The sequence below is a fragment of the Macaca mulatta genome, chromosome 8 (assembly GCF_049350105.2).
Source record: "Macaca mulatta isolate MMU2019108-1 chromosome 8, T2T-MMU8v2.0, whole genome shotgun sequence".
NCBI lineage: Eukaryota > Metazoa > Chordata > Mammalia > Primates > Cercopithecidae > Macaca > Macaca mulatta.
The window spans coordinates 58,351,561-58,371,259 of record NC_133413.1 but is presented as its reverse complement, the minus strand read 5'-3'; the positions used below and the strand labels follow the sequence as shown (position 1 = coordinate 58,371,259).

The 19,699-nt window shown below is 40.4% G+C and overlaps 1 protein-coding gene across 4 annotated transcripts in view; it reads left to right on the top strand.

Annotated features, from left to right (window-relative positions):
* The window catches only part of PRKDC (protein kinase, DNA-activated, catalytic subunit), a 189,868-nt gene that overhangs the window by 133,882 nt on the left and 36,287 nt on the right, over positions 1-19,699 (top strand). For all 4 annotated transcript variants that reach the window (XM_015145330.3, XM_015145328.3, XM_015145329.3 and 1 more), the window contains exons 65-69: positions 1,405-1,593; positions 2,254-2,478; positions 3,659-3,767; positions 5,577-5,688; positions 16,946-17,135. In XM_015145330.3, the coding sequence (XP_015000816.2) occupies positions 1,405-1,593; positions 2,254-2,478; positions 3,659-3,767; positions 5,577-5,688; positions 16,946-17,135 (825 nt within the window). The remainder of the gene's footprint in view (positions 1-1,404; positions 1,594-2,253; positions 2,479-3,658; positions 3,768-5,576; positions 5,689-16,945; positions 17,136-19,699) is intronic.

The following is a 19,699-nucleotide window of genomic DNA, read 5'->3' as shown; positions in this document are numbered from 1 at the left end:
AGTATGGTGCTGGCTTCTGCTTGGCTTCAGGGGAGGCCTTGGGGAGCTTTTACTCATTGGTAGAAGGCAAAGCAGGAGCAGGCACTTCATATGGTGAAAAGCAGTAGCAAGAGAGAGACAGTTGGGGAGGGGGTGCCATATACTTTTATTTATTTAGAGGCAGGTTCTCATTCTGTCACCCAGGCTGGAGTGCAGTGGCATGATCATTTCTCCCAGGCTCCAGCAGTCCTCCCAGGCTCCAGCGATCCTCCCACCTCAGCCACCTGAGTAGGTGGGACTTCAGGCATGCACCAACATGCCTGGCTAATTTTTAAAGATTTTTGGAGAGACGAGGGGTCACTGTGTTGCCCAGGCTGGTTGGGAACTCCTGAGCTCAAGCCATCATGCCTGGGCCTCCCAAAGTGCTAGGATCACTCATCACCAAGGGAATGGCCCACTTCATTCATGAGGGATCTGCCCCCATTGATCCAAACACCTCTCACCAGGCCCCACCTCTGACATTGAGGATTACATTTCAACATGAGGTTTAGGTGGGGACACATATTCAAACTATATCAGAGGTGAAGAATTTGGGAAGATGACTATAAGTTCAGTTTTGTACATTTTGTCAGTGGCTATTCAAGTGTAGGTGTTGAAATTCAGGGTCTGTGACCTGTGAAACTCTTCAATGAGCAGTCCAGGTTTTAAAATCCTCTGCAATTTTCTATAAATGTCCTGTATTCTAATTTTATTGTAAGAACTTGTTATGTGGTAAATAACCCCCAGGAGAGATGTAAATCAAGTTATTGTGATTAAAAGTATTAAGTCTTACTAATTGGTTAGTCTTAGTAATTGGTTTCATTGGTAAGTTTCTCAGAGAAATGGCTTCCTCCTAGTTAGGATTTGTGTGTGTGTGTGTGTGTGTGTGTGTGTTTTTCTCTCTCTCAAAACAGGGTCACCCAGGCTGCAGTGCAGTGGCATGATCTCAGCTTACTGCAGCCTCAACCTGCTGGGCCAGGTGATCTTCCCACCTCAGCCTCCCAAGTAGCTGGGGCTGCAGGTGTTTGCCATCACACCTAGCTAGTTTTTATGTTTTTTGTAGAGACAGTGTTAAGCCATGTTGCCTAGGCTGGTCTCAAACTTCTGGCCTCAGGTGGCCCACCTGCCTTAGCCTCCCACAGTGCTGGGATCACAGGCGTGAGCCAGCGTGCCCAGCTGGGTTTGTCTATTCATTTAGTACTGTAAAATTCCTTTTGGTTTTTCTTCCATTCAGTGTTACTCTGAATAGCTTCTCTTTTCTCTCTCCTTGCCATAAATCTGAAAAGGATTGTTTTTAGTGTGATTGTTACATTCTTCCTTTTTACATGTTCTCATTGGTATTCTTTCCAACTTTGTAAAATAATTTTATTAACTTTTCTCCACTAGGCTCTCAATAAACAAGACTGGGTAGATGGTGAGCCCACAGACGCCGAGAAGGATTTTTGGGAACTTGCATCCCTTGACTGTTACAACCACCTTGCTGAGTGGAAATCACTTGAATACTGTTCTACAGCCAGTGTAGACAGTGAGAACCCCCCAGATCTAAATAAAATCTGGAGTGAACCATTTTATCAGGTGGGTAAAATTATTTTTAAGTGATTGAAATAAATATTTTAGATAGGTGTTTTCTAGTTAACGAAGTTGTTTAAAACATTTCAAAACAGGTAGTAGTTGTGAAGCACCAGTGAGTTGCATGACCTGACTCCACCTACAAACCCCATAGTATTGTTAAATCTCTTATCACTTTTAGCTAATCATCTTTTCAAAATGAATGCAATGCATTTTAAAATAAATATTAACATTCCTAGTATGACTACATGGGAGAATATTTACTGTTGTCTCTTATATTACAAGAAGTCGCCCCGGATCACTGACTAAACATAGGCCTCCCAGCTCCTGGGACAAGAGGCTCTCCTGGTTTCTCCACACTATACCTATCCTGACTGTGCTTGTAAATTCCTCAGTTTCTATGTAACATCTAAATCATCTTCCAGCTAAAAGTAGTCCCCAATATTTTGTAGAACACGTTCCTATATATTTTGTGGTTACAAAACAAGCTATTTTAGATGAATTTGTTTTAAAAATTGGAGATTACTGTTTCAGACATCAGACATCATCGCTTTGATTCTAAATCTTGATCTATGAAAGTATAGCAGAGAGTATTACAGAAATAAAATAATCAGACATACTCAAATTGGCTTTCTGCAGTTACAAGTATATTTTTATGTTCCTTAGGAAACGTATCTACCTTACATGATCCGCAGCAAGCTGAAGCTGCTGCTCCAGGGAGAGGCTGACCAGTCCCTGCTGACATTTATTGACAAAGCTATGCATGGGGAGCTCCAGAAGGCGATTTTAGAGCTTCATTACAGTCAAGAGCTGAGTCTACTTTACCTCCTGCAAGATGATATTGACAGAGCCAGATACTACATTCAAAATGGCATTCAGAGTTTTATGCAGGTAATACTATATATTATATATGTGTGTGTGTGTGTGTGTGTGTGTGTATATATTATAATGTGGATCTATCTGAAATATACTATTTTTAGGATATTTTTAAAACTCAGTAAACTCATGAAAAAAAACCAAAAATTTTCAAGTACTATTTTCATACCACCTATTTCCTTCTTTCTGTTCTTCCAATGATGCTGTTCATTTTGTCATTTGTTAATGCCTTTTTAAATCTTTTTTTCCTGTTTTAGAAAGGTTTCATTTTTTCCCCTTTTGTTACCTTTCTCATACTCTTAAAGAACACTTGAGAGTAGGCCTTTTTTTTTTTTTTTGAGACAGTTTCTCTTTTGTCACCTGGACAGTGGAGTGCAATGGCACAATCTGGTTCAAGTGAGTCTCCTGCCTCAGCCTCCTGGGTAGCTGGGATTACGGGCGCTCTGCTAATTTTTGTATTTTTAGTAGAGACGAGGTTTTACCATGTTGGCCAGGCTGGTCTTGAACTCCTGATGTCAGGTGATTCACCTGCCTCAGTCTCCAAAGGTGCTGGGATTACAGACATGAGCCATCACTCCTGGCCAAGAGTAGACTTTTCTATTTGGGGTAGCAGAATGGAAGCTTGTTTACTTTGTGGAGAAGAGTGGGGGTTGATCTTCCCTGATTGTTTTCTGCCACTCTTTCTTTCCTTTTTGCTTTTCTCCAAATCTTTTCCTGACAGTTGTTTGTTTGTAAGTGAATGTCTTGTATAGAGTTTATTAATAACATTTAGCATAGGTTAGTGACATTTAGCACAGAAGCATATTCATTCATTGTTTTCATTTTTATTTAATGTGTTGAAGTTGATTAGCACTCTCAAGGAAGTTTATCAAAAGAAGAATTGGCTTCTGTAGTCAGCAGTTTTACATTATAGGATGTTGGGATTATTAAAACTTGGTGGCAAGTTGAGGCAGTGATAGCCTGGTGATGTCAGTTTTATTGATTTCACTGAGCCAAAATGTGATTGAAACCTTAAATTATTATTTTTTTTAATTTAAACTGTTTGTTAACTGTGTCTGTGACCTAATTATTAACCATTCTGAGGCATATTTATAGAATAATTGCTACATTTCATAATTTAGAGTATTGTTAAAAACTTAAAGACACAGCTTGATTTATAACACGGCATTTGTAAATGCCTTTTTTTTTTTTAAAGAATTATTCTAGTATTGATGTCCTCTTACACCGAAGTAGACTCACCAAATTGCAGTCTGTACAGGCTTTAACAGAAATTCAGGAGTTCATCAGCTTTATAAGCAAACAAGGTAATTTTTTTCATCTGTCATTTTTTTCATTTCTAATTGTGGAAGAGTTTTAGCATCTAAATTATTTTCTACTTAGTGAAAGTGCACGTTTCTTAATGTATGGGTTAGAAACTCCATCGAATTTCCTTTACAAATATATATTTTCAGATCATTGAAATAAATGTTTAAAATGGTCAGGCAGTGTTCTAGGCACCAGGGCTGCAAAGTGAAAGAAAACATGCTGCCTACCTTAATGAAGCTTTTGGAGTAGTGGGGTGATTCCAGAGGACACCTGCCCACAAGGGTGGTGGGGCCCACCCTGGCCTGAGAGGGTGCAGAACTCTTGGAGGAGGGTCCTGAGCAGTGGGGAAGAGGCAGGGGCTTGCAGACAGAAAGCTGTGGTGCCCATGAGGTGCACACTGAGGGTACTGGGTGTCCTGGCTTGAAGGGAGGGCGGGAAGGCTGCGGGCAGCAGGGCCCACATCAAGAAGGCCTTTGTATTGCTGTTAAGTGGGTTTTATCCCAGTGCCTATGGGAGGTCACCCAAGAATCTAAGGGGAGGAATACATCTTTGCAAAGGTAAAATGTTTTATTTGTTAATCTGAATTTCATTTTTGTCTTAAATAATTAAAAATAATTACAAAAGATGCTTTTCAGAATACTGATAAAAACCGATATTTATATCTACCTAGTTATTTTCTATTTTAATTTTGGAAAATTATTTTTCAAGTACATATTAATGATGTATCATTTATTAAGTGCATTCTGCTTTCAGGAGCTATGTTAATCTCTTTATCAGTATTACCTAGTCTTTTTTTTTTGAGACGGAGTCTCGCTCTGTCACCCAGGCTGGAGCGCAGTGGCACAATCTCGGCTCACTGCAACTCTGCCTCCCAGGTTCATGCCATTCTCCTGCCTCAGCCTCCTGAGTAACTGGGACTACAGGCACCTGCCACCACGCCTAGCTAATATTTTGTATTTTTAGTTGAGGTGGGGTTTCACCATGTTAGCCAGGATGATCTCTATCTCCTGACCTCGTGATCCACCTGCCTCAGCCTCCCACAGTGCTAGGATACAGGCGTGAGCCACTGTACCCGGCCAGTGTTCCCTAGTCTTTGTAACAACTTCATGAGATGGATTTTTTTCTCCTCATTTTTTAGAGGCTTATAGAGATTGAATGACTTGCCTAAACTAATAAGTAAAAGATTTAAATTTTGAACCCAGGACTGTCTTATCTAAGCTTGTGTTCCTGACTACTGTTTTCCTCCAACAGAAAGAAAACATATTAGCAATGTGAATTTTCAGTTTCATAAAGATTATTATGAATCTCTTTTCTGAGACCCTTGAGGCCAGAATGTTTTGGACACTAGAAATATTACCTGTGTACACGCCAGGGGCTAGGACAGTATTCTATAACTCTCCAGCTTAAGTTACGAATATTCACATTGATGCCATAAACAAAGACTAAGTAGCCCTATACCAGTGAAGATCAGATTTTTTTTTTTTTGCCAAGAAAATTTGCTATAACCCTATGAAAATCTTTTTAGTTATCAATGCTTTTTAGATTTTGATATTACAGATGGACTGTAGACCTGTAATAAATGTAAAAAGAATTTGTGCATGTTTATTTCTCCATCCTTAAGCAATTGAGTTTAAATGTTAGAATACATTAAATTTAGTATGGTAACTTTGTGTCCTTTTGTGAAAGAAAGGACTTTTTTGTAATTTGGGCAGAAGTCTGAGTTTTCTGTTTACTGATAATGACCTTACTTTGTCATTTGGTCTTATAATTGAGCTGTGGGTATAGTCACCCTCTAATACTATTTTTAGGCAATTTATCATCTCAAGTTCCCCTTAAGAGACTTCTGAACACCTGGACAAACAGATATCCAGATGCTAAAATGGACCCAATGAACATCTGGGATGACGTCATCACAAATCGGTAAGACGTGGTCCCTTTAAGTCAAATGTGGATTGTTTTTTGAAATTGTTGGAATGGTTTTTCTTCCAAACCATGGTTTAGAGAAACGTGGGATTTGAGCCTAGTGCAGCTGTTTTCCATCCTTCCTGTTTCCCATGTAAGTAGGTTCGATAGAGCTCTCTGTGTCTGCCGTGTCCTCTTTCCCACATGCCCTGTGGGGATGCTGCTGTCGGGAGGTGCTGGTGGCTGATCCTGAACCTGCACCTCCAGGAAGGGAGACAGGGTCAGTGTACATTTGCTCCTCTCACAACGGAATGTTAAGTAGTTAAATGACAACAAAGACGACGACTACATAATGATTTTTATTATCAGATTTTATAACTAGGATTTTTTACATTCTTGCCTCCTATCTCCCAACTCCATTACACAGTCATGTCACTTTCCCAGGTCTCAGGTCATTTTCATGTCCTCATCTTCTCCCATCCTGTAACTACCCTGTGGAATCCATAGGGCAGGTGCTAACCATGTAATAAAGTCAGAGAGGTTGTGGTTTATTGCATGCAAATGTGCATAGGAAATAGGACTCAAGGACTCTGATTCCAAGTGTCATGTTCTCCCATTATTTCCTCCACTACTACTTTTTTTTTTTAACTTTTTATTTTGAGACGAGTTCTTCTGGAAAAGTTGCAAGAAAAGTAGTACTCTCCTGGGTGCCTTTAACCCAGATTCACTGATTTTTTAAATAACATTTTAAACATTTTTCCATGTTAGCATTTGTATTTTTTTCTTTTCTACCAGACCCTACATATTATTTATTTTCTGAACCAGTTGTGAGCGTAAGCTGGATACATCCCTTTGCCTTGTTATAGATCAGTGTTCATTTCTTAAGAAAAAGAGTATCTTTTTATTTAACAGTTCGGTGATAAACCTCAGAGCTTTCATTTTTCCTCTAAAGCCCAATTTCAGTTTTGTCAATCGTCCCAGTAATGTCCTTTGTGGCATTTTCTCTACCTCTATGACAGGATCAGTACAGAATGATGGACTGCATTTATTTGATGTGTCTGTTTAGTCTCCAAAAGGCTTTGTGTATCCTAATACTGACACTTTTGAGTAATGTTCCTCTGTTTGGGTTTGTCTTATGTTTCCTTATGGTGGGACTCAGGTGATCTGCCTCTGGCCAGAATATTCCTCAGGCTAGCAAATCATGCGTGGGGCAGAATGTCCATCTGCCTTTTACTGGTGATTTTTTTTGTTTCTGTTTTTTTTCTGTTTTTTGTTTTGTTTTTTTTGTTTTTTTGTTTTTGTTTTTTTTTTGGATACAGTCTTTTTGTCCAGGCTGGAGTGCGGTGGCGCAATCTTGGCTTACTGCAAACTCCATCTCCCAGGTTCAAGCAATTCTCCTGCCTCAACCCCCCAAGTAGCTGGGATTACAGGCACGCACTACTATGCCTGGCTAATTTTGTATTTTTAGTACAAAATACAAAATTTGGCTATTTTGTACTAAAATTCCTGCCCTCAAGTGATCCTCAAGTGAGCGTTGGCCTCCCAAAGTACTGGGATTACAGGCTTTACCTACCATGCCCAGCCTGGTGATAATAATTTAGATTGTTTGGTCTCTTCACTGTATAATGCCATTTATTTATTTATTTTTCCTTTCCAACTAACAAATAAATGTGGGAGCTGCTTTGAGACATACAGATGTCCTGCTTCTCCTAAGACTTACCCCTCCATATTTCACATTTGTGGATGACTCCTGGCCCAAACCAGTGTTGGCAATAATGGTTGCAAAATAATAATTTCTAACTCTACCTATTTATTTATATTAGTCTACGTCTTATTGTAGGCAGGCACCCTCCCTTCTGTTTACGTACTTATTTACTTTTTAAAGATTATCAATAAAGACTCAGGGATTCAAATTTTATTTAGTGGGATATAACCTACTACTGTCCTTATTTATTTTGTGTTCAATTATCTCAGATTTGGCCAGCAGGCTCCCCTTTAAACTGGCAAATCAGGCTCATCTTACCTGTCTTCTCCTGTTTTCTTTTAGAAATGTTACGGATTTAGGTCTCTGATGCATTGGAAGAAAATTTTTGTAAATGGTGTGAGATAGGGGGTAGGTGTTTACTTTTTCCATATAGATATCTATCCAGCCCCATTTGTTCAAAAATCTTTCATAATTGAGTCGCCTTGGCAATTTTTTGGAAACTCAGTTGACCGTGTATGTGTGGGTCTATTTCTGGATGCTCTGTTGTAGCCCTTCCTTTGTGTTTTTTTTTTCCCACAATAGCAAACTGTCTTCATTTCTATCACTTTATAGTACGTTTTGAAGTCAGATAGGATGAGTTCTCAAACTTTTCTTTTTTTTTTGAGACAGGGTCTTACTCTGTCACCTGATCATGACTCATTGCAGTCTCAACCTCCCAGGCTCAAGCAGTCCTCCCACTTCAGCCTCTCAAGTAGCTGGGACCACAGGTGTGCGCCACCATGCCTGGCTAATTTTTTTGTCTTTTTTTGTGGAGACAGGGTTTCACTATGTGCCCAGGATGGTATGGAACTCCTGGGCTCAAGCAATCTGCCTGTCTCAGCCTCCCAACATGCTGAGATTACAGGCATGACCCATGGCACCTGGCTCAACTTTGCTTTTCTTTATAAATACTACTTTATTTTAGTTGATTTGCATTTATATTTACATTTTAGAATCTGCTTGTCAATTTGTATAAAGAAAAACTGCTGAGATTTTGATTGGGACTGTATTGACTATAGTTCAGTTTGGGGGAGTTGCTATCTTAACAATATAGAGTTACCCAGTTCATTAATATGACATATCTATGTATTTTTTCAGTATGGAGATCTTGGATGTCTTTTGTGATTTATTCCTAAGTATTTTATGTTTTTTGGCACTGTTATAAATGGATTTATTTTCAAAATTGTATTATATTTCCCAATTATTTGCTGCTAATGTAAATTGCTTTTTATATATTAACTTTGTATCTTTGCTAACTTGGTAGTTTTAGTTCTTGTTTTGCAGATTCTCTGGGATTTTCTATCATATCATCTGCAGATAGGGTCACTTTTCTTTCTTTCTGAAATTTATGCCATTTATTTCATTTTCCTGCTTTGTTAAAACCATGAGGACCTCAAGTACAATCCTGAATATAAGTGGTAAAATGAGCATCTTAGTCTTATTCTTGATGTTAGAGAAGACAACTCACTCATTCAGCTTTAAAAAATGGTAATGTTTTTGTAAATGCCTTTTATCAGACTGAGGAAATTCCCTTCTATTCCTGGTTTTCTGAGAGTTTTATTATGAATGCGTGTTGAATTTTATCAAACAATTTTTCTGCATCAGCTTAATCATATTGTTTTTCTCCTTTATTGTGTTTATGAAGTATTACTTTGATGCTTTTTAAATATGAAGTCAATCTTGCATTCTGGGGTAAACCCAATATGGTCATGATGATCCCTTAAGGATTTTAGCATCTGTATCGAAGTGGGATATTGGTCTATAATTTTCTTTTTTGTAATATCTTCATCAGGTTTTGGTATTAGGGTTATCATGGACTCATAAGATGAGTAAGGCATGTTTCCTTCTCTATTTTAAAAAGAAGTTTATGGCCAGGCGTGGTGGCTCACACCTGTAATTCCAGCACTTTGGGAGGCTGAGGTGAGCGGATCACCTGAGGTCAGGAGTTCAAGACCAGCTTGACAAATATGGACAAAACTCGTCTCTACCAAAAATATAAAATCGGTGCATGCCTGTAATCCTAGCTACTCAGAGGCTGAAGCAGGAGAATCTCTTGAACCTGGGAGGCAGAGGTTGCAGTGAGGCAAGATTGTACCATTGTACTCCAGCCTGGGCAACAAGAGCAAAACTCCTTCTCCAAAGGGGGGAAAATTATATAAGATCCTCATTATTTCATACTTGAATATTTGATAGGATTCACCAGTGAAACCTACCCTATTTGGACATGGGTTTTCCCTTGGGGAAGATTTTTGATAATGTATATAATTTCCTTAGTCGATACTGATAGAGAATTTATTTATTTATTTATCTTATTTATTTATTTATATTTTTTGAGACAGAGTCTCGCTCTGTTGCCCAGGCTGGAGTGCAGTGGCGCGATCTTGGCTCACTGCAAGCTCCACCTCCCAGGTTCATGCCATTCTCCTACCTCAGCCTCCCGAGTAGCTAGAACTACAGGCACCTGCCACCATGCCCAGCTAATTTTTTTATTTTTATTTTTATTTTTTGTTTAGTAGAGATGGGGTTTCACCGTGTTAGCCAGGATGGTCTCGATCTCCTGACCTCGTGATCCGCCCGCCTTGGCTTCCCAAAGTGCTGGGATTACAGGCATGAGCCACTGCGTCCGGCCGAGAATTTAAACTTTCTGTTTCTGGCTGGGCATGGTGACTCGCGCCTGTAATCCCAGCACTTTGGGAGGCCTAGGTGGGCGGATCATTTGAGGTCAGGAGGTGGAGACCAGCCTGGCCAATATGGTGAAGCCCTGCCTCTACTAAAAATACAAAAATTAGCTGGACATGGTGGTCAGCACCTGTAGTCCCAGCTACTCAGGAGGCTGAGGCAGGAGAATCGCTTGAACCCACGAGGTGGAGGTTGCAGTGAGCAGAGATCATGCCACTGCATTCCAGCCTGGGAAACAGCAAGATTCTGTCTCAAAAAAAAAAAAAAAAAAAATTATATTTCTTTTTGTGTCATTTTTGTTAAATTGTACTTTTCAATCACTTTGTCCATTTTCTTTTTAAATTTCTGCCTGCCTTATTTGTTTTTTAAAGTAAATTTGTCCATTTCATCAACATCATCAAATTGTTGGTATAAAGTCCACATTATTCTCATCCTTTTTATTATTTGTAGTGTCTGTGGAGGGAACCCTTTTTTCATTCCATGTATTGGTTATTTGTGTTCTCTTTTTTAATACTTGATTCATCTGGGTAAAAGTTTGTCAGTTTTGTTGATCTTTTTCAAAGGACCAGTTTTTGACTTTGTTGATTTTCTTTATTATCTGTTTTCTATTTAATTGATTTCTAGTATCATCTTTACTATTTTTTTCTTTTCCTCTTACTTTGTATTTGCTTTTCTTTTTCTTGTTTCTTTAGGCAGAAACTGTTGATTTTATACCTTTTCTTCCTTGTAATACAAGCATTGAAAGTTACATGTGTCCCTCTAAAGTACTGCTTTAGCTACATTCTGCAAATTTTGGTATGTTATTCAGTTCAACATATTTTTCTAATTCTTATGTAACTTGATCCATTAAATATTTAAAAGTGTTTTAATTTCCAAATACCTGGGTTTTCTGGCTATCTTAGTGATTGCTAAATTCCACTGTGGTCAGAAAACACCCTCTGTATGGTTTCGTTCCTTTTAAATTTTATTGAGACTTCTTTTATGTGCCAACATATGGTCTATGTAAATACCCATGTAAATTTGAAAATTTTGTATATTCTGCAGTTCCTGGGTATCAGGTTTTATAAATGTCAGTGAGATCAAGGTTGTCAGGGATACTTTTCAGATCTTCTATGTCTTTACTGTTTGTTTGTGTAGTTCCATCACTGCTGAGATAAGGATGTCAAAATCTATGATTGTAGGATTGTCTATTTCTGCCTTTAATTCTGTGTAGTTTTACGTACTGTATTTTGATTCTGTTATTAGGCACATACACATGGATAACTGCTGTCTTCCTGATGAAATTATTTATTTGTTTTTATTATACTTTAAGTTCTGGGGTACATGTGCAGAACGTGCAGGTTTGTTATGTAAGTATACACATGCCGTGGTGGAAATACTTTTTTTTGAGATGGAATTTTGCTCTTGTTGCCCAGGCTGGAGTGCAGTGGCATGATCTTGGCTCACTGCAACCTGCACCCCCCAGATTCAAGCCATTCTCCTCCTTCAGCCTCCCAAGTAGCTGGGATTACAGGCATGTGCCACCACACCCAGCTAATTTTGTATTTTTAGTAGAGATGGGATTTTGCCACGTTAGTCAGGCTGGTTTCGAACTCCTGACCTCAGGTGATCCGCCCACCTCGGCCTTCCAAAGTGCTGGGATTACAAGCGTGAGCCACCATGCCCTGTCAAAATACTCCTTTTATCATTATGAAGTAATGATACATCGATGTGTGTGTGGATGGATTTCATGTATGTTTATGAAGTAACATATAATGAAAACACCACTAGATAATATTGTACTTTAAACAGTCATACATATTCTAAAGAACATATGTGGTTTTTGTCACATATTCTTTAGAACATAAGTATATGTCTTTTATTATACTTACCACTCTGTACTCATCATTTGTTCCTAAGACCCAAGTTTTTCTCTTGTGTCATTTTCCTTTAGCCTGAAAATCTTCCTTTAGCAGTTCTTGTAATGCAGGTCTACCTGTGATGAACTCTTGTTAGTTTTTTCCTTCTCTGAAGATATCTTTATTTCTCTGTCATTCTTGAAGGACACTTTCTCAGAATGTAGAATCTGGGTAGATACTCCCTGCCCCTTGTGGTATCTTTTGGCCGCTGTGTCTCTGAAGATGATGTCTTCACTATTCCTGTTGTTGTGGCTCATATGTAATGTGTCATGTTTTTCTGGCTGCTTTCAGGATTTTTTTCTTTATCATTGGTTATCAGCAGTTTGATTATGATGTGTCTAGGCCTGGTTCTGTTTGAATTTATCCCATCTAAAGTTCACTGACTTTCTTGAATCTGTACATTTTTGTCACCAAATTTGAGGAGTTTTTGGTCATTGTATTTCTTCAAATACTTTTTGTCCCAATTTCTCTTGGTTTCGTGGGAATCCAGTTACACATACATCGTGCCTTTTGACATTTTTCCATAAGTTCCTGACTCTGTTCATTTTTATTCATTCTTTTTGTTGTTTATTCATCAGATTAGATAATTTCTATTGATTTGTCTTCAATCTTGCTCTTATTTTCTTTTGTCTTACTTGTTCTTCTAGGAAGTCCGTCTAGTGACTGTTTTATCTTAGGTATTGTATTTTCCAGTTGTAAAATTTCCGTTTGGTTTATTAAAAAATATTTTCTCTTTTTCTGCTGAGATACTCACCCTTTCATTTATTGCATGTGTTTTTTTCTTGACCTCCTGGGGCATAGTTTAAATAGCTGCTTTAAGGTCCTTATATGATCATTCCAACATATGGGGTCAGCATAGAGTTGGCATCCATTTTCTGTTGAGATGGATACATTCTCCTGATTCTTTTTATCAGTTAATTTTTGAATGTAATTTGTGAATATAGTAGTCCTTTCTTATCTGTAGGAGATACGTTCAAAGATCCCCAGTGGAATCCTGAAACCATGGATAATACCAAACCTTATGTATACTGGTTTTTTTCCCTATATATACACACATATGATGAAGTTTAATTTCTAAATTAGGCACAGTAAGTAACAATAATAACAATAATAAAATAGAATAATTCAAACAGTATACTATAATAAAAGTTAATGTGAATGTGGTCTATCTCTCTCAAAATATCTTATTGCACTATATCTGCAGTAACTGAAGCCAGGGAAAGCAAAACTGCAGGTAAGATAAGGAGAACTACTGGATTCTCTTGCGTAGATGCTGGCTTATAATTCTCTAGCTGGCGATCTGTTTAGATAGTAGGCTCTGTCTTGCCTTTTGTTGATTGAAACCTCAGTTCCTTTCCAAACCTGTGCTGTTTTGAGTCTGTCTGTACATGCATACTTCAGGGCAGCCTGAGCCTGGTGGGTTCATGTGCAGAACTAGAGGATTTTTCTCTGGTTCTCTCCCCACCAGGATTCTCCCTGTAGCACCTGTCTGCCTGGGCTCCTTTTCTTGTTCCCCTGGGTAGAATGCAGCAGGCTTGCCTTAAGGATCTCAATCACATTGCCACCACACTCCTCAGGGTCAAAAGGGAATAAGACAGAGAGGAAACAGGAAACCCATCCCAATAGCAGACCCTCCCAGTTTTGATTCCCTGCACATACAGTCTGCCATCTTTTATTCACTCAGAGTTCTTGGGGAGTTGTATTTTATCCAGTTTCTAGTTGTTGTCAGCAGAGGATAGGCCCAAGGGGCTCCCAGTGCCATACCAGAGCCAGACTCTGTTGTTTTTAGAAAAGATGGTTCTCTTCTTGGTTTGTTCTCTCTGATTTGATGTGAGAACATGTCATGTAGTGTAACTGTTTTCTGTGTTTGTTTAATTTGTTCCCTCTGTCTGGGACTCCCTTGTCAACTCCACTTCTAAAATTGCATGCACCCTTCACAGCCCAAGGGAGTCTGTCTCATTCTGTGGATGTTCCCACCTCCCTTTCCTGAAATGCCAGGCACTTTATTCACACTGGTAGGAGACATTTATGGATTCAGTAATTCATTATTTATTGAAATGTTAATCCAGTACCCACTTGTATTTATTGTTATGATTAAAAACAGTGAAAGCTTAAAATCAGTGGCAGCTTTGGGGAATGAGCCAGCACTGTGGTTGGTGTGGGGATGAGGAGCACAGAGCAGTATGGTAAGAATAGGAAATGGCCAGCGAGGCTTGTATCTTGGGAGTAACAAAAAAAGAGGGAAAAGGAAAAAGAAATGTAAAACATGATGGTTTATCTGCCTACAGTGTTTCCTTTTCCCCTCCCCTCCCCTCCCCTCCCCTCCCCTCCCCTCCCCTCCCCTCCCCTCCCCTCCCCTCCTCTTCTTTCCTCTCCTTTTTTCCTTTCCTTTTCTTTTCTTTCTTTCCATGCACAGGGTCTTGCTCTGCCACCCAGGCTGGAGTGCAGTGGTGCAATCATAGCTCACTGCAGCCTCAAACTCCTGAGCTCAGGCGATCCTCCTGAGTAGCTGGAAACACAGGCTCATGCCACCATGCCCAGCTAATTTTTACTTTTTTTTGTAGAGATGAGGTATCACTATGTTGCCCAGGGTGTTCTCAAACTCCCTGGCCATAGTGTTTCTAAGAAATTGGAAATCAGTTCCTGGAAGAATAACAGAAATTTACTTGATTGTTGATCAGGGATGAGCTTTATATATTAGGGCCCTTTGTCAGTGTTACTAATATTAATGGAAATAAAATTACTTGGACAGAGTCATACATGTAAATTATGATTCAAATAAAAATAATTTTGAAATTGGGTATGGAGGCACACACCTATTGTTTCAGCTTCTTGGGAGGCTGAGGCAGGAGGATTGCTTGAACCCAGGAATTCAAGGCTGTAGTGTGCTATGATTACATCTGTGAATAACTACTGCACTACAGCCTGGGCAACATAGTGAGTCCTGTTTCTAAAATAATAATTTAATAGCAACCTAGACTTACCTTTTAAATTTTCATGGTGGCATGGTGGCTCATACCTGTAATCCCAGCCTTTAGGAGGATTCCTTGAACCCAGGAGTTTGAGACCAGCCTGGCAACATAGCAAGCCCCCGTTTCTACAAAAAAATGTAAAACTTAGTTTGATGCGGTAGCATGCACCTATAACCAACCCCGGCTATTTGGGAGGCTGAGGGAAGAGGACTGCGTGAGCTTAGGAGGTCGAGGCTGCAGTGAGCTGTGGTTGCACCACTAAGCTCCAACGTGGGCAACAGAGCAAGACCCTGTCTCAAAAAAATAAATAAATAAAAAGAAAAGAAAATTTTCAGTGATTATAAACTGTTTACTGTTATATATTTATCACCTTAAGTTGGGACATATAAGGAGCAAAATGGCTCAACACAGGGTATGTTACCATTCATCAAAAGATAAAATTTAGGCCAGACATGATAGCTCACTCCTGTAATCCCAACACTTTGGGAGGCCAAGGCAGGCAAATTGCTTGAACTCAGGAGTTCAGAACCAGCCTGGGCAACACGATGAAACCACGATTCTACAAAAAAAAAAAAAAAAAAAAAAAAAGAATTAGCTGGGCATGGTGGCCTGCGCCAATAGCCCCAGCTACTCAGAAGGCTGAGGTAGGAGGTTGGCTTGAGCCCGGGAGGTGGAGCTTTCAGTGAGTTGAGATCTTAGCACTGCACACCAGCCTGGGTGACAGAGCCATACTCTGTCTTCAAAAAAAAGAAAAGAAAATGGTGAGGTTGAACATTTTATTCTGTGCAACTGGAAGCATTAAGTGATGTATGAAAAGTACTGTTAAAATATCATTGGTGGCCGGGCATGGTGGCTCACTCCTGTAATCCCAGCACTTTGAGAGGCATATCATTGGTGGCCGGGCATGGTGGCTTACTCCTGTAATCCCAGCACTTTGAGAGGCTGAGGCAGGCAGATCATGAGGTCAGGAGTTCAAGACCAGCCTGGCCAAGATGGTGAAACCCCATCTCTACCAAAAATACCAAAATTAGCTGGGCGTGGTGGCACGCGCCTGTAATCCCAGCTACTCAGGAAGCTGAGGCAGGAGAATCACTTGAACCCAGGAGGCAGAGGTTGCAGTGAGCTGAGATCGTGCCACTGCACTCTAGCTTGGGTGACAGAGGGAGACTCTGTCTCAAAAAAAAAAATATATATATATATCTCATTGGTGATCTTTAAGGAGTTGGTTTATGAAAATGGAGAGTAAGTCAATACCTAGAGTGTATATTTATGGTTTTAAATGTGAACAAAGGCTGGGCATGGTGCCTCACACCTGTATCCCAGCACTTTGGGAGGCCAAAACAGGTGGATCACCTGAAGGTCAGGAGTTGGAGAGCAGCTTGACCAACATGGTGAAACCCCCTCTCTACTAAAAATACAAAAATTATCTGGGTATGGTGGTGCATGCCTATAATCCCAGCTGCTTAGTAGGCTGAGGCAGGAAAATCGCTTGAATCCGGGAGGTGGAGGTTGCAGTAAGTCAAGATCGTGCCACTGCACTCCAGCCTGGGCAACAGAATGAGACTCCATCTCAGGAAAAAAAAAAAAAAAAAAACCAGGTAGGCCGAGCACGGTGGCTCACGCCTGTAATCCCAGCACTTTGGGAGGCTGAGGCGGCCGGATCATGAGATCAGGAGATTGAGACCATCCTGGCTAACATGGTGAAACCCTGTCTCTACTAAAAATTAGACGGATGTGGTGGCGGGCATCTGTAGTCCCAGCTACTCAGGAGGCTGAGGCAGAAGAATGATGTGAACCTGGGAGGCGGAGCATGCGGTGAGCCTAGATCGCGCCACTGCACTCCAGCCTGGGCGACAGAGTGAAACTCATCTCAAAAAAAGAAACAAACAAACATTTACTAAGGTGTAGAATTTCTGCCTGTTATTGCTACCCAGCAGCTTCCTATTCCTGAGTCTGACATTGTCTCATTTTTCTTTGTGTAGATGTTTCTTTCTCAGCAAAATAGAGGAGAAGCTTACCCCTCTTCCAGAAGATAATAGTATGAATGTGGATGAAGATGGAGACCCCAGTGACAGGATGGACGTGCAAGAGCAGGAAGAAGATATCAGCTCCTTGATCAGGAGCTGCAAGTTTTCCATGAAAATGAAGATGGTAGACAGTGCCCGGAAGCAGGTGGGTACTCATGTCTGTCTTTCCTGCTGTGTCACAAGATTTTGCTAAATTAGCTTTTCTCTAATTTTAGCTTTTCTTTATAGTCTGAACCTTAAAATAATTGAGTAGGTGTTATTTTTTTTCTCTCTTTATAAGTAAACTGGGCTGGGTGCAGTGGCTCACACCTGTAATCTCAGCACTTTGAGAGGCCAAGGCAGGCGGATCACTTGAGCCCAGGAGTTAGAGACCAGCTTGGGCGCAGAGTGAGAACCTGTCTCAAAAAAAAAGGAAACTTCGGCCAGGTGTGGTGGCTCAAGCCTGTAATCCCAGCACTTTGGGAGGCTGAGACGGGTGGATCACGAGGTCAGGAGATAGAGACCATCCTGGCTAACACGGTGAAACCCCATCTCTACTAAAAAATACAAAAAAAACTAGCCGGGCGAGGTGGTGGGCGCCTGTAGTCCCAGCTACTCGGGAGGCTGAGACTTGAGAATGGCATGAACCCGGGAGGCGGAGCTTGCAGTGAACTGAGATCCGGCCACTGCACTCCAGCCTGGGCGACAGAGCGAGACTCCATCTCAAAAAAAAAAAAAAGGAAACTTCAAGGAGCACTTACTCAAAAGTCTCCAGAAAGCCTCTAGAGTTTATTATATTCCTGTTAGTCATTTCAAAATGAATCCTTACCAGTTAGTTACAAATTATTTTTAGGTTTACTTTGTAGGAATTATCATTTAATACTAGGACCCTTTCTTGATATTAAGTATATACATTGCTTAAAAATTGCATGTAATCTCTTTAAATGTATATAATTTTTAAACATACTACGGAAGCTTGCTATGTTAATGACCCTATATCAATTGCTATTGCAAGGCAAAGGATGATATTCTAGTAGAAATAATATTTCTTTTTTCTAGGTTTAAATGCTCATTTATAGATTTTTCTTTGGATGAGTGTAATATCAAGTAAGAATTTTTATGTTGCAAATAACAGAAAATCCAATTAGAGGCAGGCAGAGCAGGAACTGGGTGAGAGAAGAGCAGGGTGTGGCCAGAAGGGGTGATCTGAACTAAAGGATTTAGTGGTGAGGGAGTTGGGGTCATGGGGAGGGGACCCCAGTGTAGTTAGGAAACTGGCACGATGAGGGGAAAGACATGTTCCCTGCCATTATTACTATCTAGTGAGAGTGGGGGCTGCACACATGATGACAACAGCACTGGTGGGCAAAGAAGAGAGATGTCAGCAAAGCCTGGAGGGCACAGGGAAGAGAAGAGCTTCCACCTTGGACAGGGAGGTGTCTGGGGAAGGGGGATGTGATTTAGGGTAGGCTTTATGGGTATGCAAAGATTTGCGCATGGAGAGGAGAAAGGTATTCCAGGAGTCAGGAGTCACGCACACAGAAACATGAAAGTGAGAAACAGAATGCAGAGTCTTATGCTAGGTTTACAGAGGGTGAGAGACTGCATCCTTCCAGGGTTCAGGAGGCCATTGAAGGTTCCATGCATGCTGGCCTGTTGTAAGCTGTGTGGGAGATTGACAGCTCTGGGGAAAGCAAAGACAGAGAAAGACCAGGAAGCTCCACATTAGGGGAGTGGGGTGGGAGTGAGCAGGGCAAGAGAGGTGCTCTGTAAGGAGATCCAGGACAACCCGCGGTGACAGGAGTGATGAGAGGGTCTGGCTGGGAACAACTTGGATTTCTCTCCTGGGTGGTTGAAAGGGCAGTAATTAGGAAAACCAAAGTCTGATGAAAATGTCTTTTGAAGCTTGAGAGAGAATTAGAGGTGTAGATTTAAGAAGACATTATATAAGCAACTAAAAAATAGGTCAATTGTATTCAGAATTAAAACTATTGTGCCTACCTGAGAAGCTGAAGAATGTATAAAGACAACTCATGTAATGGGAGAAACTATTTGCAGATCACATATCTGATAAGGGTCTAGTATCCAGAATACATAAAGAATGCTTCACAACTGAACAGTAAAGAATCAACCTAATTAAGAAATGGGCATGAAGTGTTTGAATACACATTTCTCCAAAGAAGATAGGCAAATGGCCAACCAGCTCATGCAAAAATGCTCAGTGTCACTAGGCTTGAGGGAAATGCAAATCAAATCCACAATGAGAGACCGCTTCACACCCACTGTGATGGCTGGAAGCACACACACAGATGACAAACCTTGGAGAAGATGTGGGAAACTGGAAACCTTCTGAACTGCTGGTGGGAATGTAAAATGGTGCATCTGCTGTGGAAAACAGTCTGGCATTTCCTCAAAAAGTTAAACATAGAGGCTGGTCCAAGTGCAGTGGTTTTTACAACTAATGGATCACAACCATTTACCAGATTTCTTTGTTGATTCTCCACTTCTGATGCTTCACTTGACTATACTTTAAAAAAAAAAATGTCAAGGCCGGGCGCTCACGCTTGTAATCCCAGCACTTTGGGGAGGCCAAGACAGGTGGATCACCTGAGGTCAGGGGTTCAAGACCAGCCTGACCGACATGGTGAAACCCTGTCTCTACTAAAAATACAAAAATTAGCCGGACTTGGTGGCACATGTCTGTAATCCCAGCTACTCAGAAGGCTGAGG